We start from the raw sequence: 18,199 nt of genomic DNA, 5'->3' as shown, positions 1-18,199 counted from the left end.
TACGTATTCTACGCTTCAACACTGTCTCACTTCAGGCTTCAAGCTTCATCTGTGCTGAAGGAGTCAACCTGCATAGCGCACTAGCTCGCTCAAATCCACACTATGGTCTCAGTGGTAGCGTTCCCCAACGCGGTTGTATCCGTCGTGAAACCCCCGACCTTACTCGTCTTGCTCCCTGCTAGCCAGTCACAGTGGTGCGAGCAGGTGAAGTCTTTCATAATATAGACAATCATCATGCCCATCTCACATTGAGCTCGCTTCCAGTTCTCTCAGGAAGGGTACAACGTCCTGCACATCGATTACCCGGTCCCTGCCGGCACCTCCTTTCGCGATGCATTGAAGGACGCTGAAACTCATATAATCCAGCTTGGAGCGCCCTGGGGTCTAGTGACTTACGGGCTTGACAACAAAGACGCTGAAACAATAGTCTCCCGCATGGGGCTTTCAATTGCCGATCTTAAGGCAAACGTTCATTTCTGCCCATCGGCAGAATCGACTCGCGGATTTCTACTGAAAGATAGTCATGGAAGATATGTTCCGTGCGCATTCCCATTGGGCCGCTGCCGTCGCGATCTTTGACCGATGGATATCGATGGGCTGTAGTGTTACTTTTCATCTGGCAGCTTCTCAAGAGTCCCTGCATGCCTTGATCTTACCTCACGAAGATCCAAGTAGCTTCGATTATGAATTGCCTACTCATTCGCATCCACCGGTCAAGGCATACACATACCCCTTGATGGCAGCTTCGCCACCATTCCCTTTTGGCTTATCAGCGCCCACTGCCACAGCTAAGGATACAGTCACACCGACTAACTCGTATTTGCGATCTGCTTGCAGTCTGTCCCATTCTAGGACTCTTGAACTTCTGAGACGATACTTGGGCCCTCATTTCAACTTCGAGAAACTATGGGAGGCACATACGTACTTTGTGAGTGTAATGAACTTCGTTGGTTTTCAGCATTGTGACATCTGTCAACAGGAATTCTCAGAAAGAAACGCACAGAGTGAGTGACTCAATTACAGTAAAGGACGGAACCTGGTATTGATAATAATTTCGAGAAACAATGGCCACCATGGTCTGTGCTGTTCATCATCTTGTTTCTTTGAGCGCTGAGAAGAGATATCTAGGTTGGCAACCCCTATGTCAATCACATACCCACTATGACCGGGGGGGTTGGCTATGACGACTTGGCGAGGTTCTATAAAGTCATTTGATTATCTTCCTTCAGTTTTCGGGACTATCGTCTCATTTGTCTGAGTAGTACCATTTCACAAAGGTAAATGAACACAAAGCCCTTTGCAATTTGTTCTGAGCTGAATGAGTTAGGTTACTCCTGCGGACGCCGAGATGATCCCGATATCAAGAACAGGTTCGAGCCAGTCTATGTTGTTGAATACAATCTCAAAGGGTACCAGTGGGGTCTGACCGCATCATCGACGAGATGGTGTTTAAGTTCCACCACACCGAGGTCAGTCTGTGACGACCTGGCTTTCTTTGATGCATAGACACTTACCGACGCTTTAGGAAATCGACTAGTAAGTGCATTGATCTAAACGTCGTGGCTTGAAGTCAATACCGAGAGACAGTTTCCTTCCTGGAATTCCCCCGACTGGGAAATACGTTGAGATAGCGCTGGTGGGCGTGATTGCATTCCGTGGCGATAAACTATTCTTTGAGTGCGTGCTTTGTGATTGCGGGTGTATATTGACTGACTCACCCGTCAGGCACATGTCGGTTTCTCTCAGTTAACATCTTCATTCGATCTTACAGAAAGATCTCTTTGCAGATACTGGGATCAAGCAAGCCTTCTTGTTCAAGTCGGGCTACTTGATCCAACCAAACTACCAGTGGCTGGAGTGGAGGTTGCCCGCAAAGCGATAGATCCGTTTGGTATGCCAAGTAACACACTTCTCGGCCGATGGCATGAAAGCGAGGGGCAGCCTATTGAGTGACGGATGAGATATCGACAACACAATGTGACGTATGTCTCAAATCCTATACAGCCTGTATCATTGTCGCAGCAGATAGGAGCGAAGATGTAACACATACCGCACTCATGACCGAACGTACTGAACACGCTGGATGCAGGGGATTCTGAAGTTGCTAGCTTCACAGGAGCACCAAAAAGGCCCAAGGTGCTTAGCATATTGAGCCGAGAACTAAAAAGTCAAGTGGGTTGGAGTGATGAGTGGGGGGCTGTGCACGTTGCCTGAGCCTGCACTGTTTCGCCTGCCGACCTTTCCAAATTCTCACCGGTACATGCTTAAATCGGAGGCGGGGATAAGGAAGTTGAACGTTGATCAAGAGACCGGACCCGGATCCCGTCTCGGATTGCATGTGAATTCCCAGAGCCGGATGAGCTGAAATCACAGTGAGCCCGTTTTACACCTCCTCTTTCCTCTTTATTCGCTTTCACCCCCATCACTGCCAACAGCTGCCAACAATGAGCGCAAAAGTCATGAAGGAACTCAGTCTCGAAGAGGTGGCACAGGTGAGGACCTCCAGTGTGGACATGGTGGCATCCTGGTCATACTGACGACTCCTTAGCACAACAAACCTGACGATCTTGTTAGTCCTATTGGGAGACTTGTGAGACCTGAGCATACTAATCAGTTTGCAGTGGATTGTCGTGGACAGCAAGGTGTATGACCTGTCGCGCTTCAAGGATCTTCATCCCGGAGGAGTTTCGGTTCTTACTAATACCGACATTGGTACCGTCGACTACGTTGGCCTGCAATGCATCACATTCTGACCCCTGCATTGTAGCTGGCAAAGAAGCTACTGAGGCTTTCTACGGTCTTCATCGGCACGAAGTCCTCGAGCGCCCTCAGTATGCGCGCCTTCAGATTGGCAACATCAAGGGCGAAAAACCCCAAATCATCAGCCGACCCCCTGGCGCCATCTCCGATGTTCCCTATAGCGAACCGACATGGTTGACTCAAGGCTTCCACAGCCCTTACTTCACCGACGTACGTCCTCACTTCTTCTTCGATAGGGAACCTGGTTTGACGCGTTGTTTTGTAGAATCACCGGCAGTTCCAGAAGGCTATGCGCCAGTTCATCGACGAGCACGTCTATGAGGATGCTCAAGCTCGCGACGCCGACGGCAAGCGTCCTTCACAACATGTGTTCGACAAGATGGCGTACGTTGCAGCGGTTCATTTGCCTATCTGACCATAATTCATTATGTTTTGCCCCTTATTCCATCATCAGCGAGCTCAATCTTCACGCTATGCGGCTGGGCCCTGGCAAACACCTGGAAGGTCGTACCCTCATGGGTGGTCTTGTCAAGCCTGAGGAGGTGAGTGATAGTCGCGCTCTTCCCCTGTCGACCAAGCTTTATTAATGACGTCATTCAGTTCGATTACTTCCACGAGGTTGGTCTGGCGCGATTCTCGAGAAGAAGACCTGCTAAATATGTGTGTAGCTTATCATTACCCAAGAGCTTGTCAGATGCGGTTCCCGGGTGTACGGTGATGGTACATTGTCAAGTTCTTCATCCTGATGTCGTCTAACTCCCATCCCTTAGCATTGCTCGGCGGCAAGGTTATTGGTCTGCCTCCCGTCCTCAACTTCGGCAAGCCCGAGCTCAAGGCGAAGGTCATTCCCGAGGTGTTCTCGGGCAAGAAATTCATCTGTCTCGCCATCTCTGAGCCGCAGGCTGGAAGTGATGTTATTGGTATGACCACTACCGCCATAAAGGTGCGTAAGGGAGCCCCCATTCCCAAGGATGGGCAGGAAGAGGAGATTCCTGAAGGCGAGGAGTTCGACTGGATTGTCAATGGCGGCAAGAAGTGGATCACGAACGGGATGTGTGTAGTTATCTATTGTATGTCATGACGCCTTTGCTGAAGCGGATGCCCAGGTTCGCAGATTAGTAAGCCGCCTTCCCTGTTCATGTTGTGTCGCCAGCTGACTTATGATCCTAGCTTTACTGTAGGAGTCAAGTCGGAGGTACACAACGTTTGCTGTCCAGTCCGATCAGGGTACTCACTACTTTCCAATAGTCGGGTCTTACTGTCCTTCTTATCCCTCGCGTTGAGGGCGTGGAGACGAAGCCCATCAAGACTTCGTACGGCCACGCAGCAGGCACGGCCCTCATCACCTTTGACAACGTTCGTGTCCCTTCAGCAAACACGCTCGGCGAGGAAGGCATGGGTATCTTTGTTATTCTCAGGTACGTTTTCCCTGTCGAAGCATACCGAGACACTTTACCTAACATCGTCCCAGCAACTTCAACCACGAGCGATGGGTCATGTGCTGCGGCTCTGCACGCAGCCAGCGGGTGATCATCGACGAGTGCTTGAGGTTCGTTGCATGTTTCTCTGCCCGTTTTTCACGTAATCATCGTGTCGTTTAGATGGGTATCCCAGCGCAAGGCGTTTGGAAAGCCCCTGCACTCGCAGGCTGTCGTTCGTTCCAAGATCGCTGGCATGATCGCGCGGACGGAAAGTGTCCAGGCTTGGCTCGAAAATATCACTTATCAGATGACACATATGGTTAGTAGCGTCACTAAATCGTCGCTTCCTTTTCTCACTGAGATGATGCTTCATAGTCATACAAGGAGCAATCCACCAAGCTTGCAGGGTAAGCAACCCCTTCTCTGTCGTATGTTCCGCAAGGCTCATGTGTTTCTAGACAAATCGCCTTCTTGAAGACGTACAGCACCAAGTGCGCACAGGACACTGCCCGCGATGCCGTGCAGATCTTTGGTGGCCGCGGTATCACCCAGTCGGGCATGGGCAAGTTCATCGAGCATGTACGTAGTTCGCCTCATCATCGTCATGAAGGCGTCTCGGATACTGACAGTGGTCCGGAAACTGCAGTACTACCGCACAGTTCCATTCGACTCGCTACTTGGAGGTGCCGAGGACGTCCTCTCCGACCTCGGCGTTCGTCAGGCCATCCGCCAAATGCCGAAGAACGCCCGTCTATAGACTTGGGGTGTATCAACCTGGATGGTCAAAGACCTCTCACCGCCGGTGCTATAATACCCTATCTAAGGCGCCCATGGTTGCTGTATTATCTCACATTCAAACAATGTGTATTATGCAATGAATGCTTTTCAGATTTAATTCATACCCTGGACAAGCCGGGAAAGTAAAACTGACTGTGTTCTAGCAAGAACAATATCGATGTACGAACCATCGACTTGCACGCCAATAGCGGTTGACACTTTCGAATGACCTCCTCTGTGATCGGAGTCCCCCAGTTCGATAATAACACGCACATACTGTTCCTGATCTCGTCAAAATCCGGTGGTAGGTATTGCCGCAGTTGCGTGGAATCCTGAGGGACGACAGCGACGTTACCTTTCATAAACCTAGGACTGCCTTCGTTGTCGGATGGCATGACGCCGTGTGCCGTGTACACGTGCGTTATCCTACCGGCCCTCGCGCGACTGATCAACGTCAAATCGACAGCAGAAGCAACACTTAATGCACGGACTACGTCGTCCGGCAAGCTGTCGTGCCCGTAGTATAAGAAGTTGGCAAGAGCAAACTTTGGCATGTGAGGCGACTTGGCGGTCAAGTCTGAACGACATTGCTTGCAATTTTCATACCGGCACACTGCCATGGAGCAGCAAACCGTCAGGATGTAAAATGGCGTGTTCATATAGATGAAAATCATACGTTCGCGGCAAGCAAACCTCGGGAAGCAAAGGATTGCGTAGCAAATGCAACGGCATTTCGTCGAAGTGCATTAATCCCATGTCAGACACTGAAACGTCCTACGCGCAGACACAGCACACCTCCCGAAGCATGTTGTCCGTGTCCGTACCTGTTTGCCAGTCTCTTATGGTATTAGCTTTTAACGTCGAATCCAGCTCAGGTGGAAACACAACGTCGGGCGCGCGCTGTCTCGCGTTGGCATGGGCTTGCGCGTTCTTCAACCTACAACGCTCACCGTCTTCACTCGTCTCAGCCGTCAGGAGCTCCCGTATACATCGACGTCGATGTTCCGCATTAGATTCTCTACACTGAAGCGAAACGAAAGGAGAGGGAAGGATAATATTGCCGAAGCGCCTCTGCTCTGTCTTGCAACGATAGAAAACATAGAGCAGGTTAGAACATTGATCAACGCAAGAGTGAAGGCGCAAGAAGTCGCGCAGCCAAGTCGCCCGGTCGTCGGCGAGATAGGAAACTCCATGACGCTGGCAGAGCAAGCGCAATTTATCCTTTGAAATGAACTGAAAATTCTCGACCAACAACCTTACCGAGGACGAGGAAACCGTTATGCAGAAACGATCGTTTCATAACCGAGTGTAATCAGATACCGCGACGACGATACCGAAATCATAATACTGCCGCAAGTAGGCACTCGTGACATGGTATCCGCCATCCCCAGAAGACACGACGTCGGTGGCAAGCAGAGGAAGAATAGGCATGATGCAAACGCAACAACGAGAACTGCGGACGAGCGAATGCAAAGGCCACATAGGAATAACGCATGCGAGCACCAGATGTTTAAATCCCGACCGATGCGAGCGAACCCTATTTTCAGCGTTGGTCCGGTCATACACGGTAACATACCGGTAGTAAAGGAGTTTTACACAGCGTCAAAAGAGCGCAGCGACACGTGTAAAACGGATGCAAAAAGGAGACTAAGTAAAGGACAATTCTCGCGATACACCTGTCTACCTCCGGATCCAGGAATACTTAAACTTGTAATGGAATTGTGGCTGGAATCATCATCCAGACTCTCACTCTTTCTCAACTGACGAACCCTGTAGCCAGGAGCGATGGCTCAATCCATCCACCACGATCGCCTACCCTCTCCGGGACCTATCGATGCCTTTGGAGATCAGCCCCAGGAGAATAAGCCATCCTTCCTTGAGCAGACGCACCCTTCTGATGATGCTCAAACATTTGTCTCCGGCACCAGTGGCATTCCCTCTCAAGATCCTTCCTCGCCTAAGCATACTGCCTCAGAAGCACAGGAGATAGCGTCACAGTATAATCAGCGAGAGTCTGCTGTTACTCTTGCTGCGAACGATCAATCTAGCCCTTATGACTACGACAAACGACTTTCAAACTATTCTTCCGCTCCTTATGTTGACGACCCACACTATGATCCTGGTCGTCCCCAGTCGTACATGAACTCCTCCGCCTCTCTCGTAGATAAGGCGCGGGGCCGTGACGCTTACTCCGGCAATTATCAAGACATGGGTATGTGCTAGGCTATTACGTCCTAGGTTATTGGTCTTTAGACACTTCTAGATTACGCGGAACCGTCACCCGGAAACGATGCAGTGGCAGAAAAATCGTCGCCATTGGATAGATTCCTGGGTACTGGGAGTGGAAAGTACCCCTTAGAACAGCGGATTGAGGACAAGAAACGAGGGATTGGTCGCCAACGGTATCCTGTGCTGGGTGGGTCTATTTGTGGAAAAAAGCAGAGTCTACTCCGTTGTAGCTGACATCGCACCAGTGTGGGCTCTCACCGCGGTCATGATCGCCGTCTTCATCTACGAGCTTGTGGTCAATTCTAGGGCACAAGGCACTCCCGTGTCTTTCAAGGTACAGCTATCGTTGAAACCTTGCCTTTTTCCTCAGTCTAATAGCGCATACAAAGCCCGTAGTGAATCCGATGCTCGGTCCATCTGAGAGTGCTTTGATCTATGTGGGGGCACGTTTCCCGCCTTGCATGAAAGCGGTCCAAAACATCACATTGACTACGACAATGCCTTGTAGGGTCTTTTACGTTCTCGCCTATTCCATAACTGATTCATTTCTATCAGGCCTGAACGACACTGCGAATCCTCCAACACTGAATTGCCTGATCGAGGATATTTGTGGATTTGGCGGATTCCATGGCACCACCCCGAACCAGTGGTTCAGGCAAGTTGTGATGGTGATGGGACAAAGCATGAATGACAAGTTCTAACCCTATGCGTCAGGTTCATTACCCCAATCTTCATACACGCAGGCTTCATCCACATTATCCTTAACATGATCGCTCAATTGACAGTATCGGCACAAGTCAGCATAACCTGTTTTTAATTAGGCGCATCTCTGATCCCGTTTTTCAGATTGAGAGAGAGATGGGTTCCGCTGGTTTCCTTTTGACCTACTTTGCTGCTGGAATCTTCGGGTGTGCTTATTGATGTTACCATCAGATGGATCACATTCTCATGTGTCTACAGAAATGTTCTTGGTGGTAACTTCTCACTCGTTGGGGCTCCTTCAGTCGGTGCCAGTGGAGCAATCTTTGGATGTGTTGCTGTGAGTAACCTGCTTTCTTTCCTGCTGGGATTATGTAGTACTGACCTGTCGGCAAGGTAACTTGGGTAGATCTATTTGCTCATTGGCGTTATCAGTACCGCCCTGGACGCAAGGTAAAAGTATTTTACCTCCCATGTCTACAATAATGCTCAAATACGTGTGTGGCAGCTTGCATTCATGAGCATTGAGCTAGTATTTGGTATTGCTCTTGGATACATTCCATGTATGTCTCCGCCATGCCTGGTTGACTTAAAGTCGCTAACCAGCTGCTTCCTCCAGATGTCGACAACTTCGGTGATTCGTTTTTCTACGATGCGCGAACAGGATAAGCTCACCGTTCAATTTCAGCTCACCTGGGAGGGTTATGCATGGGTCTCCTCGTTGGAACAGCGCTGTACCCTGTGATCAGCCCAACACGCAAACATAAATCCATTATGTGGGGATTCAGGATCGTAACCATACCCTTGGCAATCATCTTGTTTGTCGTCCTTATTCGTAACTTTTATACGTCGGATCCCTACGCAGGTTTGTTCATGCCCTTTCTTGGTGTAAATCCACATTTATTAACTTGCTTACAGCTTGTTCTGGTTGTCGCTACCTCTCGTGCATCCCCACATCTTCCAATAATCACTGCCAAGGGACCGGTTAGTCTGATTGTACAACATCCCAAAACCCGCTCACGCAATTTCTCAGGTCTGACTTATACCACGGCCGGAGGATCTAGCATTTAAGACATCTCACTAAAAGCTTCAGTACGGCTTTAAACATAACTTCACACTATAATTTCTCGGACATTCATTCAATGCATACACATACATTGTATAACTATCGCCACACGTACTCTTAGCTTAGCTATGAGCACTTAGCCACGACTATGGGACAGTTTTGTGAATATAAGCAATCAATATGTCAAATCAACTTGAATGGCACGTTTACGGATGCTATAGTGAGACGACTGCCTTTGGCGCGCGGCTGGGTGCCCACTAACAATCACCTTGACCGCACTACCCATGTTGTAACTTCAATTGCAAGTTACGATTCTACTCTCTTCCTGCTTTAACTTAGCTCTGCTCGATCATTACATACTGTCTCTCTGCCCTTCACATTGAAAGAGGTCGTTGCTTCACGCAACCCCATGGTTCAAGTCTCAAGGAAGTTGCCATCCCTACACCCTTCTTGGCCCCATTACCTCGGCCTTTTGTCTATTTCCACTGCATTACTAGCTGGTTTTGCGCGTTATTTCCTGATAGGTGAGCTCATAGAGGCCATGTCGTGGCTTGATGATCTACTGAATACACTCAAGACCGACATGACCCTTTACACTGCGATTCTTTGTTAAACACTGGTAGCTGGTTGGACGAGGACAATAAGCAATGGCAACCTGATGGTGCGCGACTCACATCTCTTGTTGGTATTCCTGAATGCTCTAACGCGGTTGCTTAGGCTGTATGCTTCATTCTTACAAGCCTGACGAGACTTCTACTTGCCTAGCTTCTAAGCGCGTGGTTTTCATTGGGGACTCCATTACGCGCACACTGTATTTCCAGTTCGCGCACTCGATTGACCCGAAACTCCCTGCCTCCGTTCCCGATGATCGAAGAAAACATAGCGACCATTCCTTGATCTCAGGGTCCGGAACAATGGTCGACTTCTATTGGGACCCATACCTCAATACGTCGCATGTAACCAACTTCTTGAAGGACCCAGTACCCTCCGTCGCTGGGGGAGAAGCGGAAGTGCCTGCTCTTTTGGTTTTAGGATCAGGTCTTTGGTATCTGCGTTACACAGATTCTTCAGGCGGTCTCCCCGCATGGGAGGCAAATGTGGAGAACATCCTCAACACAGTAGAGAAGTCACGCAGTCCGCCCGCTGAGATGATAGTTTTCCTTCCCGTTGAAGAAGTCGTTTCCGACAAATTATCTCCAGAGCGCTCAGAGACCATGCATGCTTCTGACATAGATGCCATGAACTCGGATCTATACCACCGCATTCACCCGGCTTCGTCGGATCCGTTGGCCCTCCTCTCCAGCACTGCCCGTACGTCTTCGGTCCACCTTCCTCTCGTTTTCAACCAGATGTTAGATGCATCTCAAACTATGGACGGGCTTCACTTCGAAAATTCTGTCGTGAAGACGCAGGCGAATGTACTATTGAATCTCCGCTGCAATAATGCCTGGGCTCCTGCTTTTCCCTTTGACAAGACGTGTTGCAGAGCTTATCCTTGGCCATCTTTCACATATCTTGTTCTACTGTGTGCCGTGTTCTCATGGGGTCCTGCGAAATATATGCTTGCTCGTGAGTGCTTACTAACGCTCTGCTGGGCTAGGGCCTGATCTAATTGAGCTTAGGTCGGCGGGGGGAAACGTTTGAAGAAATGAAGAAGGGTGTCCTCCCTGCAATCATATTTAGCGGTGCATTTGCTATGATCTTCGTGGCTGATCGCACTAGTTATTGGAACAAAGAACAAAAGTACTATGACACGTGGTCTTTCGCAGCGTTGAACGCGTGCGCCCTGCTTGTTGGATTGGCAACCCTCAAAAGGACAGACAAGGACCTTGGCTTTTTGAATCGTGACCAAACGGACGAATGGAAAGGCTGGATGCAAAGTATGTTCTCTCAATTTTCATTGTCATAACAAACGTGACGTGAAAGACAGTTGCCATCCTGATATATCATTATCTGGGAGCTTCCAAGATATCTGGGATATACAACCCTATTCGTGTGTTGGTTGCCGCATATCTGTTCATGACAGGATATGGACACACAACATTCTATGCAAAGAAGGCCGACTTTGGATTTTCACGCATCACACAGGTAAAGAACACCCGTAATCATTTGTATTCCCGATGATACATGATCTTTCTCAGGTACTCGTTCGGCTTAATATCCTGACGCTGATCCTTGCCTATACGATGAACACTGATTACCTTTCCTACTATTTCGCGCCGCTGGTGTCTATGTGGTACCTCATCATATATGCGACGATGGCTATCGGCTCGCAGTTCAACGACCGGATGCCCCTACTTCTCGGAAAAATTGTCACCTCTATGTGTCTGTTTACTGCTTTCATGAAGTCTGAGTGGCCATTACAGCTACTTTTCGGCTTCTTGGAGTATGTGTTTGATATCCGTTGGTCGGCACGGGAGTGGACATTCAGGGTCACTCTTGATCAATACATTGTCTACTTTGGAATGTTGGCTGCACTAGCTGTCATCAAAGTACGAGACTATAGGCTGACCGACCATCCTCTGTGGCCATTGACCGTTAAAGTCTCTGTTGGACTATCCGGTCTGGCAATGCTGTGGTTCTTTGTTTTCGAACTAGATCAAGAAAGCAAGTTCACCTACAACGGCTGGCACCCTTACGTGTCATTCATTCCAATCACCGCTTTTGTCATTCTACGCAATGCTTCCCCTCTCCTGCGGTCGTGTTCTTCTCGGGCGTACACATTCATAGGCAAATGCTCCCTCGAGACTTTCATCATCCAATTCCATTTGTGGCTCGCTGCCGATACCAAAGGCGTTCTTTTGGTCTTGCCAGGTACCAAGTGGCGACATCTTAATTTTGTTGTCTCAACGATCCTCTTCGTCTATGTGTCTGACCAAGTGGCACAAGCATCTGGAGAGGTGACAAGCTGGATTTGTGGCGGTGGGAAGGATAAAGGGCTACCAACGTCCAACACTGCCTCAAGTGGAAGAGGAGCTGGCTCAAATCCGTCAGGCGCAGAGAGTGTTCCTCTCACATCCCAACAAACAGAACATGACAAGCCCGCCGAAGCCCGAGAACCTGATACACCAACGAGGCCCCTTCGCTGGGTGGATCGCCTCGCAGAAGGCCCGCCCCGCCTCACTGCTGGCTCTAGCTTATGGACAGGTGCACAAAAGTGGGAGTTTGGAGTAAAGACTAAGCTTGCCACTTGTATGGCTGTGATGTGGTTGTTGAATTTGCTTTGGGTATACCCATAATACCAGTCATTTACCTTTAACATTTAGATGCTAATACATAGAGTGCATCCGTGAATCCAAGTCAAAACACCGTCATTTCACGGGCAATCCACCGTGAACGATTGAGATACATGTAAAATAGTTTTTAACGACGTCTACAAGCTCAAGGACTCGAAGGTCGAGGCGACGACTACACAAGGATGATCTGGAACAGACTTGTCAGCTACCATGGCAGGTAAAAGGGAGGTGAAGGTCAGTATTAGCATGGAAGCTCATCAATAACCGTCCTTGAGACGATATCAGGGCTTGACTTCTATTTTGATCTATCATTCCGGAGCAGTCTAAAAGTGATACTCACGTTTGCAAATGGACCGAGGGGCAGGTCCTAATGGATGTGTTAGTCGCACATATGCATGATGACGGTTGACAGGTACGGAGGAAAGAGCTCAGAAATTTGGGTATAATGTTTAAAATTCATAAACCGCAGTTTCGACGTAGCGATTCATTTTGTCTCGTCATTGCGAAAGTGAAAGGAAAAGAAGGGAAATAGGTGAACTTACCTGATATGCAGATAGCAGGCGTTGCAAGATAAAGGAGAACAACGAAGGTTGCACGACGAAAAAAAGAGCGATGGCTTCGGGCTAAAAAGGGTAGGCTGCGTGAGGGCCGGCGCATGTGACAGGAGGCAGCCGCGCGACTTGTCGGTTGGCCTTGCGATAGGCATTGGTCGATTGGGCTAAAGCATTGCTTGTCAATTGCTTGCCCCTTCCTGATACTCCATTTCTCCCTGCCTGCACCATTTCTACCACCTCTGCCACCCAAACCATGGCTAACGTCGTGCACCCCCATATCAATTTCTTTCCCCGCCCAGTCAACTCTCACCCGTCTCTAGGCTTCGGCTTCGGTCTCTCCTCTGACCAGGCATGTCGCCAGGCCACAGCTACCCCACCTGTCCAGCAACTCGCGTCTACCTTCCAATTACCTTCCACGAATCGCATTCAGAAGAGGAGGTTCGATGCCGAAGATGATGCTGAGTCAAGCAGGCAGAGTGCAAGAGATGTAGCCATGGATAGGAGTCCAACTCCCGAGCGTCCTAAAAGAACTGCACCAAAGCGTGCTCGAACAATTCAGGGAGATGGAAAGGATGATAAATCATCCAAAGAAACAGTATCTACCAGCGCTGCCGCAGACGTAGACCTCGGCGTCCTCTTAGGTACGTGTACTGTCTACGACTTTTGTCATTCTTACTCATAATCAACAGCCAGCCTCCCTCCTTCCACCCTTTTACCACTCCTTAACTCACTCATCACTGCGCAGCCGTCACTCAAAACCACCATCCTCTCTCTTATACCCCGTCCGACCCTTGAAACAGCCCTACAAGCATTGGAGCAATCGATGAAGAAGCTTCGCGATGCTTATCCATATTCTGCTGCACCCATTCAGAACCCCACAGTCGCCTCAACCTCATCTTTTGGATTTGGTTCGTCATTTAGCGCATCACGGTCGGACGTGACGGGATCATCTGGTTTTGGTCGCTTGGTGTCACCTCAACCCTCAATTCTCCAATCACATCAAGCTCAGCAATCCACCGGCATGCGGGACTCATACGTCCAATCAAGACTAAGACCACACATCCATAATTTTGTCTCGATCGCGACGTCTTATCTGCCTTACTTTTCCCTCGTCCCTTCCTCTGCCCATGAGTCTCTTGCCTCCGCCAACCAGATACAGCGAAAGGAAAAGGCTTCCCCAACCGAAGCCTATGCTTTCCTTGCAGCGCTCACTTCTCACATCCTCTGCCAACCCCCGCTTACGCAAGCGTCCTTGGCTCCTTTACTCCTCCCACGTCTTCAGCAAGAGTGGAAAGCATGGGTGGACAGAGTGGACGAATATGTGAACAGAGAAGGTGGCATGTTCGGCAGTGAAACTGTCAAAGGCTGGGAGAAGGGGCTTGACGAGTATGCGGAGGCCAAGGGACCGGATGGATGGGAGATTTTCCGTGGAATGCGAGACCACTGGGTTCTTAAGGTTGGATGGTTAGTGGGTCGAACCATGCATCAGCCGATGGAGGAAGGGCTTTGATAATCGCTCCTTTATTTTCGTTTTTGTTGCGCATATGCTGTTGAACAGTTGACTTAATCAGATCACGACTAATGGCCTTTATGTCGATGTACAGAGTAGCAATTGCATACAAGCACTTCTCAGTCTTGGAATCACTCGCTGTATTACTTCCTGTTTCCGCCCATTATTAATAACTGATCGTGTCGTGCATTGGAGGGTTAGTACTGTAATACTTTATCATTATACCGTATGCTCTACTGCAACCTTGATTTTCCTCCTGACCAGAAGACCGTACTCTGGTGAAGGTAGTGGATAGAGCGGAACGGCGGGCGCGGGATGGCCGAACTAAGTTTGGTAATGGGTTTCGGCGCTGGCCAAAAGTTTGCCGTTGCCCAAGAACACACGCGCTCGCGTCACTCGCGTTGCTCGCGCTGGAGGAGACTCGGACGCCAGGTCAGGCAGCGAACGGAATACACATTCATTTCAGTCTTTTGTGCTGACCTCCTCTCTACAGACTCATGCATGCTTCATCATGCTCCCCGCTCGCTCATAAACTCCTCCCTACTACCCGTCGGTCACGGCGCGCCATTTGCAAGTATTCTTCAATCCGCCGCCGCTCGCGCCTGGTCGAAATGCACTCACCGTCATAACATGCACACGCTCACTACAAGAGCCATTCCCCGCCGAGACCTTGCCTCCTCTAGCCGACCTCTCCAACGTAACTTCTTCCCTCCACCGACTCGCCGGAAGTCGGCTTTCAGCCGCTCAACCACGGAACACCAAACCGTTATGGTATTGGATCCCGACACGCTCCCAGACCATACTGTGGACTGGATAGACCCTTCTCTCGCGTCTCCGGCCTATGAAAGTGATCCTCAATGGCTCGCTGAAGCTTATGTCACCTGCTTGCATCCACCAACTCCCAGTCCCCTACGGCATTCGCGAGAATCATTCTACGAATCCACGTTAAAGCGTATTTCCCATACTCAGGCAACACTATCGGAGGTCTTGGAGTTCCACTCTTCACCCCACCCAATGGACCGCGTTCGGTCTACACGCTCTTATAACGCTGTAATTTCCTTCGCTATACAACACGCCGCTTATGGCTCAGTGCCTGGGCTCTTTCGCGACATGCAACGTGACGGTCTGGTGGCAAACGTGGAAAGCTGGAAATTAGGTGTGAGGTTGCTTATTCGTACGGGACGCTGGGACGAAGCATGGTCGCGTGTCACGCAGATTTCAAAGCGAACACAAGCTCAGTCGCGCGAAACCTCGGATCGCCTCAGTATCCCCATTGTTGTCTGGCTTGAGCTATTTGGCTCGGCAAAATATAGCTTGCTGCGGCGCACGTATCGCTATGCAACATCAGGACGAATACCTGGCAGTACGGTCGAAGGAAACGATGCGTCCCGATATCTCCTCCTCATGCGTCATTTTCCTGGCGTGGGCCCTACCGAATGCGCCCAAATGTCTCCCCGGACTGTTGGTATCATTGTACGAGAGATGATACGGATTGGACAAAGCCATACTGCATTCGAGGTTACACAAGCATATCTCAAGTCCCTGCCTGCAACGCTATCGGCCATTTCAAGTCGTCGCACGATGGATCTTATTCACCTGCACCTCGCCTCCGAGGCGCGGAAGCGAGGGCTGAGAGCACACTTCGCTCTTCGCCGAACTCTTCACACGCTCTTGGACAGTTGTTCAGCTGCTACGCCTACAGCTAAGACATTGCATCTGCTTCTCCGGAGCTTGCGTCCGACGAAACGATGTGGGACACTCGCCAATCAGTGCCTTCGGCTCTATCGCAGGCGATGGGGGCCACAAATCGAGTCGAGCGCTGTCAGAAGGCGGGTGGCTTCCTTGGCGCTCAAAGAAGGGCGCTTAGATATCGCACAAGAGATGATCAAACGCGAGCGCCTGGCTTCGATTTCCCGGGCTTGCTGGACATCGCAGCTCCACCTCCTCGGAGGATGTGTCCGTGTTAAAGGCCGAACACGACGACTGCCATTTCGCTTCATTCGGCCTGGGTGGTCAAAGGATTCGCACAGATGGCGGGCACTCAGAAAGAGAGTCCTAATTCTCTCAAAGACGAAGTAGGAGATCACAACACCATATAGGCTATCCATACCTTCGCATGTTTATTACAAGGAAGCATGAAACCCAGGCTTCCCTTTGCTGTGTTACATAATCATAGAGTAGTCAGACAAGACCGCCGATAAGAGCGTCTTCAACGATTTTGCAGCTGGTACGTCAAACGAGATCGGCCTTGGCTGGAGTTTTATCGTGCATTGTGATTGCAGGACGACAAACCATGTTTCGCTCATTGGATTGCATTACACACATAACGCTTGTGTACAAGAAATATCAAGAAATACACCCGTATGATAATACATTGAAGAACCAGGTGCTATGCTGATACTGAGTTGTACACGCGGCTGTGAAAGTACCGGTGTGCGCAAGAATTACTGGCTTATGTACATGAAAGTTATTACAATGGATGTAACAAAAACGGGGGAAGCTGTGGATATCTTATTTGTGGCTTGCTGCAAAATCGTCTTCAATCTGTGATTAGGTGTAGCACCGTGAAAAGGTACTGGGCGGGAGACTTGATGGCCAGTTATTGTTTGCTACAGCGTTCTCCCAGTCCTCAGCTACAGAACGGTAAAGATCTAAGGTCGCTCGAGCGTTCTCCAACTACGAGTGAATGTCAATAGTCGCTCAGAAAATAGCACACCAAAAGGGGCAGTCTTACCGAGTCTAACTGTCCGTCTTGACAGCGGCGGCACATGAGGTGCCACATCAGAGTTTGCAGGCCGATGACCTGGTTTGGTGAACGGAGAGCGTTGCGGAAGGGCTGGTACAAGGCGACGTCACGCGTGCAAACTGCGGGATGGGGAATGCCTAGGACTATTGAAGAAGATTAAGATAAATGAACCAAACGATTAGTGAGAATATGCCTACCGGACAAATCGTTCCAAAGGCTATGACCAACCACGATTTTACCTTTTATGAGCTGTGCAACGTCTGCTTGAACCAGCTGGAATTTGGGAGTTGACGCTTCACAAAATCAATGTTCAAAAAAAGTTAAAAATGGCCAAGGCATCGACGGCTTACAAGACGTCAGAGTCTTAGGATCAATGCCGGTGGTCGCCGTGCGGTAGTCCGTTACTGGCATGGTTGGAGCAACATATGTGTCGCACAGTGTCTCGCCCCTGAAGTTCACCAGCGAGACTCTGCTACAAAATCAGAGCATATTAGCTAGCGTTACACCAAGCTAAGAAGGATACCTACGCAAGCATGGGTGTAGATCCGCCTGGGCCAGCACCCACATTGATACAAGAGAGCGCAACAATTCTGTCTGGGCTGGGAAGTGACATTGAGGAGATCGAGGCTCGTAAAAATGGTCACGGATGATGCTCTTACCTTGCAGCTCGAGTAGTGGATTTATATGCTTTTCTCTCTTGAGATAGATCTCTTGAGGAGGTGCAGGGAGAGGTAGGTATACCTCCTAAGTATTGGTTCGCGATCGTATGCCATGAACGAAGTCCGTTAACGAGAAGCACGTACACGTAAAATGACCAATATTAGGACCGATGTGGAAGGTTGGTTGAGAGGCTGCTGAAGTTTACATTAATTGATCCAAGGGATAGCGAGCGGTGGAGAAAATATTTGCATCCGCCACTAGTAGTCGGACCAAGTACTACCATGCGCGAACTTGGCCGCACCAAGTGCAAGCTGAGCATGGACATCGCGATCGCGCCGGCGGTGCCATAAAAAGAGCCATAGAGGTTCAACGTTCAATTTCAACTTTCAGTGACGTTGCCGTACAGAAGATCAACCTGAGAATAGACGATAGATAAGGAGAGCGCAAGGCTAAGATCTTGCAAGCCTATAGTGGCGGAAAAGCAGGAGCACAATCTCCAAGTACATCAGCGTTTCAACTCCCAGTCCCCTGGAACCAGGGT

At 49.7% G+C, this 18,199-nt stretch overlaps 7 protein-coding genes across 7 annotated transcripts; 6 read left to right on the top strand and 1 right to left on the bottom strand.

Annotated features, from left to right (window-relative positions):
• Nucleotides 1-42: 42 nt before the first annotated feature.
• Nucleotides 43-2,052, top strand: CONPUDRAFT_134155 (NTF2-like protein). The gene is made up of 13 exons (XM_007765296.1): nucleotides 43-204; nucleotides 265-539; nucleotides 604-928; nucleotides 980-1,004; nucleotides 1,060-1,076; nucleotides 1,129-1,206; nucleotides 1,263-1,277; nucleotides 1,328-1,370; nucleotides 1,417-1,469; nucleotides 1,526-1,536; nucleotides 1,588-1,677; nucleotides 1,726-1,731; nucleotides 1,788-2,052. The coding sequence occupies exons 1-13, from the start codon at nucleotides 103-105 to the stop codon at nucleotides 1,951-1,953; spliced, it is 1,206 nt and encodes a 401-aa protein (XP_007763486.1). The 5' UTR covers nucleotides 43-102; the 3' UTR covers nucleotides 1,954-2,052.
• Nucleotides 2,053-2,363: 311 nt separating this feature from the next.
• CONPUDRAFT_79033 (acyl-CoA dehydrogenase) lies at nucleotides 2,364-4,994 on the top strand. The gene is made up of 17 exons (XM_007764613.1): nucleotides 2,364-2,492; nucleotides 2,549-2,569; nucleotides 2,622-2,712; nucleotides 2,768-2,970; nucleotides 3,026-3,144; nucleotides 3,215-3,302; nucleotides 3,361-3,378; nucleotides 3,429-3,480; nucleotides 3,531-3,813; nucleotides 3,867-3,878; nucleotides 3,931-3,955; nucleotides 4,009-4,178; nucleotides 4,232-4,309; nucleotides 4,362-4,500; nucleotides 4,557-4,588; nucleotides 4,640-4,760; nucleotides 4,828-4,994. Exons 1-17 carry the CDS (start codon nucleotides 2,445-2,447, stop codon nucleotides 4,936-4,938), a joined length of 1,611 nt encoding a protein of 536 aa, XP_007762803.1. The 5' UTR covers nucleotides 2,364-2,444; the 3' UTR covers nucleotides 4,939-4,994.
• A 2,307-nt stretch (nucleotides 4,995-7,301) lies between these two features.
• On the top strand, nucleotides 7,302-8,875 carry CONPUDRAFT_46337 (rhomboid-domain-containing protein; the record flags this gene model as incomplete). The annotated part of the gene is made up of 11 exons (XM_007764396.1): nucleotides 7,302-7,374; nucleotides 7,433-7,521; nucleotides 7,577-7,691; nucleotides 7,743-7,881; nucleotides 7,902-7,983; nucleotides 8,034-8,095; nucleotides 8,148-8,226; nucleotides 8,283-8,339; nucleotides 8,395-8,449; nucleotides 8,557-8,751; nucleotides 8,805-8,875. Coding segments are annotated over 11 exons (1,017 nt in total), but the record flags the coding sequence as incomplete, so codon positions are not given.
• A 468-nt stretch (nucleotides 8,876-9,343) lies between these two features.
• On the top strand, nucleotides 9,344-12,258 carry CONPUDRAFT_79031 (uncharacterized protein). Its single transcript, XM_007764612.1, has 6 exons — nucleotides 9,344-9,476; nucleotides 9,530-9,613; nucleotides 9,670-10,521; nucleotides 10,575-10,832; nucleotides 10,883-11,040; nucleotides 11,094-12,258. The coding sequence occupies exons 1-6, from the start codon at nucleotides 9,362-9,364 to the stop codon at nucleotides 12,189-12,191; spliced, it is 2,565 nt and encodes an 854-aa protein (XP_007762802.1). The 5' UTR covers nucleotides 9,344-9,361; the 3' UTR covers nucleotides 12,192-12,258.
• Nucleotides 12,259-12,900: 642 nt separating this feature from the next.
• CONPUDRAFT_134150 (uncharacterized protein) lies at nucleotides 12,901-14,513 on the top strand. Its single transcript, XM_007765295.1, has 2 exons — nucleotides 12,901-13,383; nucleotides 13,432-14,513. Exons 1-2 carry the CDS (start codon nucleotides 12,996-12,998, stop codon nucleotides 14,250-14,252), a joined length of 1,209 nt encoding a protein of 402 aa, XP_007763485.1. The 5' UTR covers nucleotides 12,901-12,995; the 3' UTR covers nucleotides 14,253-14,513.
• Nucleotides 14,514-15,266: 753 nt separating this feature from the next.
• Nucleotides 15,267-16,599, top strand: CONPUDRAFT_134149 (uncharacterized protein; the record flags this gene model as incomplete). Its single annotated transcript, XM_007765293.1, has 1 exon — nucleotides 15,267-16,599. The coding sequence occupies one exon, from the start codon at nucleotides 15,267-15,269 to the stop codon at nucleotides 16,329-16,331; it is 1,065 nt and encodes a 354-aa protein (XP_007763483.1). The 3' UTR covers nucleotides 16,332-16,599.
• Nucleotides 16,600-16,802: 203 nt separating this feature from the next.
• Nucleotides 16,803-17,611, bottom strand: CONPUDRAFT_46102 (uncharacterized protein; the record flags this gene model as incomplete). The annotated part of the gene is made up of 5 exons (XM_007764379.1): nucleotides 16,803-16,928; nucleotides 16,987-17,141; nucleotides 17,196-17,291; nucleotides 17,349-17,470; nucleotides 17,526-17,611. The coding sequence occupies 5 exons, from the start codon at nucleotides 17,609-17,611 to the stop codon at nucleotides 16,803-16,805; spliced, it is 585 nt and encodes a 194-aa protein (XP_007762569.1).
• Between the last annotated feature and the right edge of the window lie 588 nt (nucleotides 17,612-18,199).

This window comes from Coniophora puteana (genome assembly GCF_000271625.1).
Source record: "Coniophora puteana RWD-64-598 SS2 unplaced genomic scaffold CONPUscaffold_1, whole genome shotgun sequence".
Taxonomy (NCBI): Eukaryota; Fungi; Basidiomycota; class Agaricomycetes; order Boletales; family Coniophoraceae; genus Coniophora; species Coniophora puteana.
This window is presented reverse-complemented; position numbering and strand designations above follow the sequence as displayed.